The following is a 3,025-nucleotide window of genomic DNA, read 5'->3' as shown; positions in this document are numbered from 1 at the left end:
TTTGTGCAGACGTTAAAAAGTATGTACCCGTAGATGAGTTCAGTGCATTTCCATTCGAAAATCACATGACATATATTAAAACATTGATTCTCAAACCAAATAAACATCTTCAGTAACTTGTAAAGCGGTACACCGAAATAGAAATGTTCGATTTAAGGGGTAAGGCCACTCCAGGTCCCAGAAAAAAAGGCTAATTTCGGGAATTATTTTCAAGAGTTTAATAAAAGCATTGGAAAATTCAGTTAAGGTACTTTATTAAACACACATTTAAGTGTAAGAAAATATTTTCTTATTTGTTTTTATTTTAAAATGGCGGCTTCAGAACCCAAGATTGCAAGGCATCTTTCATGCGAGGCCTTAAACGGGCGAAACGTTTGCTCTCGCAGATTTCAACCTAGAACGAAAAACCAAAAATTTTTAAGCAATATATGCCAAAAGCTACTGGATAGCGTACGGAAATTTGAAAATACCGTTTTCTTGAAAAATGGTGCACATTTTTAGGAAAAGTTCATTCTTCACCCAAAATTTTCACCGAAAAATTGTTTATAAAAATGAAAATTTATAACTTATTGCAAAATCTGTACACTATCCACTAGATAATGTATCTGAAAAGTCACCCTCAAAAGTTCAAGAGAATCGATAAAGATTTGTAGGAGTTATCATTTCGCCCAATTAGAAAAATGCAGTTCTTAGAAAAGCGTGTTCGAAGTTTTGAATAACATTCTATAGCAGAAAATTTTATTATACCTTTAATCTGCAATGCCTGCACCATATAATTGGCCTTCCAAATTGATATTTTTCTCTTCTTCATTCTTCCTGTCTGATTTTAAAGCAAGCCGAGATGTTCTTGCAGCTTCAGTCAACGATCGGTCAGATAACTCGATGCGACGGTCGTCCGCCTCAATGCAGAAGTTATATAACAATTCAGCCCTATGGTCATGCCTAAAACTGCCATAATTTGCATGATACTGCTTATTCCATCGTTGAAGATACACACAGCAAGAATTCCTGCAAAATTAAGAACAGTTTTCCCACTTGATGTTGATTTTGGGGCTATTGACCAAACCGTAGCATTGAAGCTTTCATTGCTGTTCTGTGTGAAGCCACCTAAACACCGTGTAAGAAGGTCATCACTGCTCAACTCTTCGTAGATGGGCTTCATGGCGTTAAAAACTGTTTGTGGAAGAGCTTGCTTGTGTGAATAAGTATTTAAAGTATTGGTGGCTTTTGCCTTTTGCCACGAACACCACGAACTTTCACCGGACGGGCACTTGTCGTGTTGTGGCTTTTCATTTGTCGACAGCTTGTGGTACAACGTTGCCCAAATTTCATTTCTCATCTTTTCTATTGAATTTTGATTCCTGCGGATGGCCAAGCCGTAGTACATTGAAAGCTCATCAATGAGTTTGCCTGTCAATTTTCCTTTCCCGCCAAGACCTTTTACTTCTTTTTTCAAATTTCTTAGCCGAGTTCCCATTCTTTTCTAGAACCCCGAAAATAAGTGATTCTCAACAGGTAAGAGGATTACTAAGGTCTAAATTCAAGCGCGCTGTATCGATCCAAAAGCGCTTGGAGCGCGCAGCGGGCCTTGGCGTTTTGCCTTGGCAAAACCTTCGAAAACGACCTCTTTGAGATTTCTCCGGTCTATGAAACATTTTTTTTCTTATTCTTAAGGCTTCAAGGCAACATATTGACAAAAAAAATCGATTTCTTGAAAATTCTGGAGTGGCCTTACCCCTTAAAGATCTCAAATCGTGTTAACTTTCATGATCATATGCAATTTAAGAAATCTCATAAAACCGGACCTCTGATTAATGGATATAATATTGTTTCTCAATTCAAAATACTTCAAATTAATTCATACTCGATCCACTGCAATAATCAACGAAATAATTGTGTACTTTTAGAAAATGGAAACATAGTTTCAGTTTTAAACTTAGTAGAATGTGAAGATACTACAAAATTAATTATTCGTCAAAAATTAAAATTTGTTAAAAATTTGTACCTGTTACCTTGCGAGTCAAAAACTTTTAATATTCAAGTTGTGATTGAAGAAGATCGCGTTCACGTATGGCCATATGAAAAAATTCAAGCTAAGATGTGGAAAATGCCATACAATGATAACTATTGTTATTCAATATAATATCAAATAATATAATATCAAATAATCAAAAACAATATAATAAATATTGTTTTTCCTATCATATATACATAAGAAATATTTCTGATTTTATATTAGAAATTTTAATTTTCTTTCAAACGTATTTTAAAACGTAATTTAATTTTAAACATTACAATTATTTCTCGTGTCCTGGTTTACTTACGTAATGAATTAAGAATGTATGTGTATAACAAATTTAATATTAAAATGTCTACAGTATAGAAATATATTACTATAACAACTTATATTACATAATGAATAAATATAACAAATCTAATAAATGTATTAATGTATTATTACTATAATACTATACTATATATTATACTATATATTAGTTGCGAATTTATTTTCAATAAATGTTCCCCGAGGGACAAGCCCCCCGGGGTAATTACAATATTATTTCAGGCCTAGGCCAGGCGCATATTTTAAATAATTCATTGTCGGAAGACAATTTACCCCCCCCCCGACAGTGGGCAAGAAAAGCGGGTAATATATAAATATATAATATAGGGTCAGGGGTCAAGCCCCCCCCGACAGTGGACAGTAAAACGCATATCATACATACGCACGTACGAAAAATAGAAATATTGCTCAAGCTACAGGCTTGGGCAATGCGCTTCATCATCCACGTACTCTATTTTGTATACTTGTATAACATACTGTCTGCAGGATCACCCGCTTTGTGTCCTGCTAGCGAGAGAAGTAGACACCTCTGCTATAATGCCGACTTTATGACTAATCTACTATTACGGGACATCCACACTCGATACTCAACGCGACACACACATCGACGGCTCACCGAGCTGGAAGAGGGACCTGGGAATGCACTCGCTAATGGTAAGAACGTGTCTCACATTCACACCT

At 35.3% G+C, this 3,025-nt stretch overlaps 1 protein-coding gene across 1 annotated transcript; it reads right to left on the bottom strand.

Moving 5' to 3' along the window:
* Window positions 1-291: 291 nt before the first annotated feature.
* On the bottom strand, window positions 292-1,653 carry LOC105182984 (uncharacterized). Its single transcript, XM_025298661.1, has 2 exons — window positions 748-1,653; window positions 292-394 (listed from the first exon to the last, which is right to left on the bottom strand). Exon 1 carries the CDS (start codon window positions 1,475-1,477, stop codon window positions 860-862), a length of 618 nt encoding a protein of 205 aa, XP_025154446.1. The 5' UTR covers window positions 1,478-1,653; the 3' UTR covers window positions 292-394; window positions 748-859.
* Window positions 1,654-3,025: the final 1,372 nt, after the last annotated feature.

This window comes from Harpegnathos saltator, unplaced genomic scaffold (assembly GCF_003227715.2).
Source record: "Harpegnathos saltator strain DR-91 unplaced genomic scaffold, Hsal_v8.6 scaffold23, whole genome shotgun sequence".
Taxonomy (NCBI): domain Eukaryota; kingdom Metazoa; phylum Arthropoda; class Insecta; order Hymenoptera; family Formicidae; genus Harpegnathos; species Harpegnathos saltator.
Note: the sequence above shows the minus strand (reverse complement) of the source record. Positions and strands in the feature narration are given on the sequence as shown.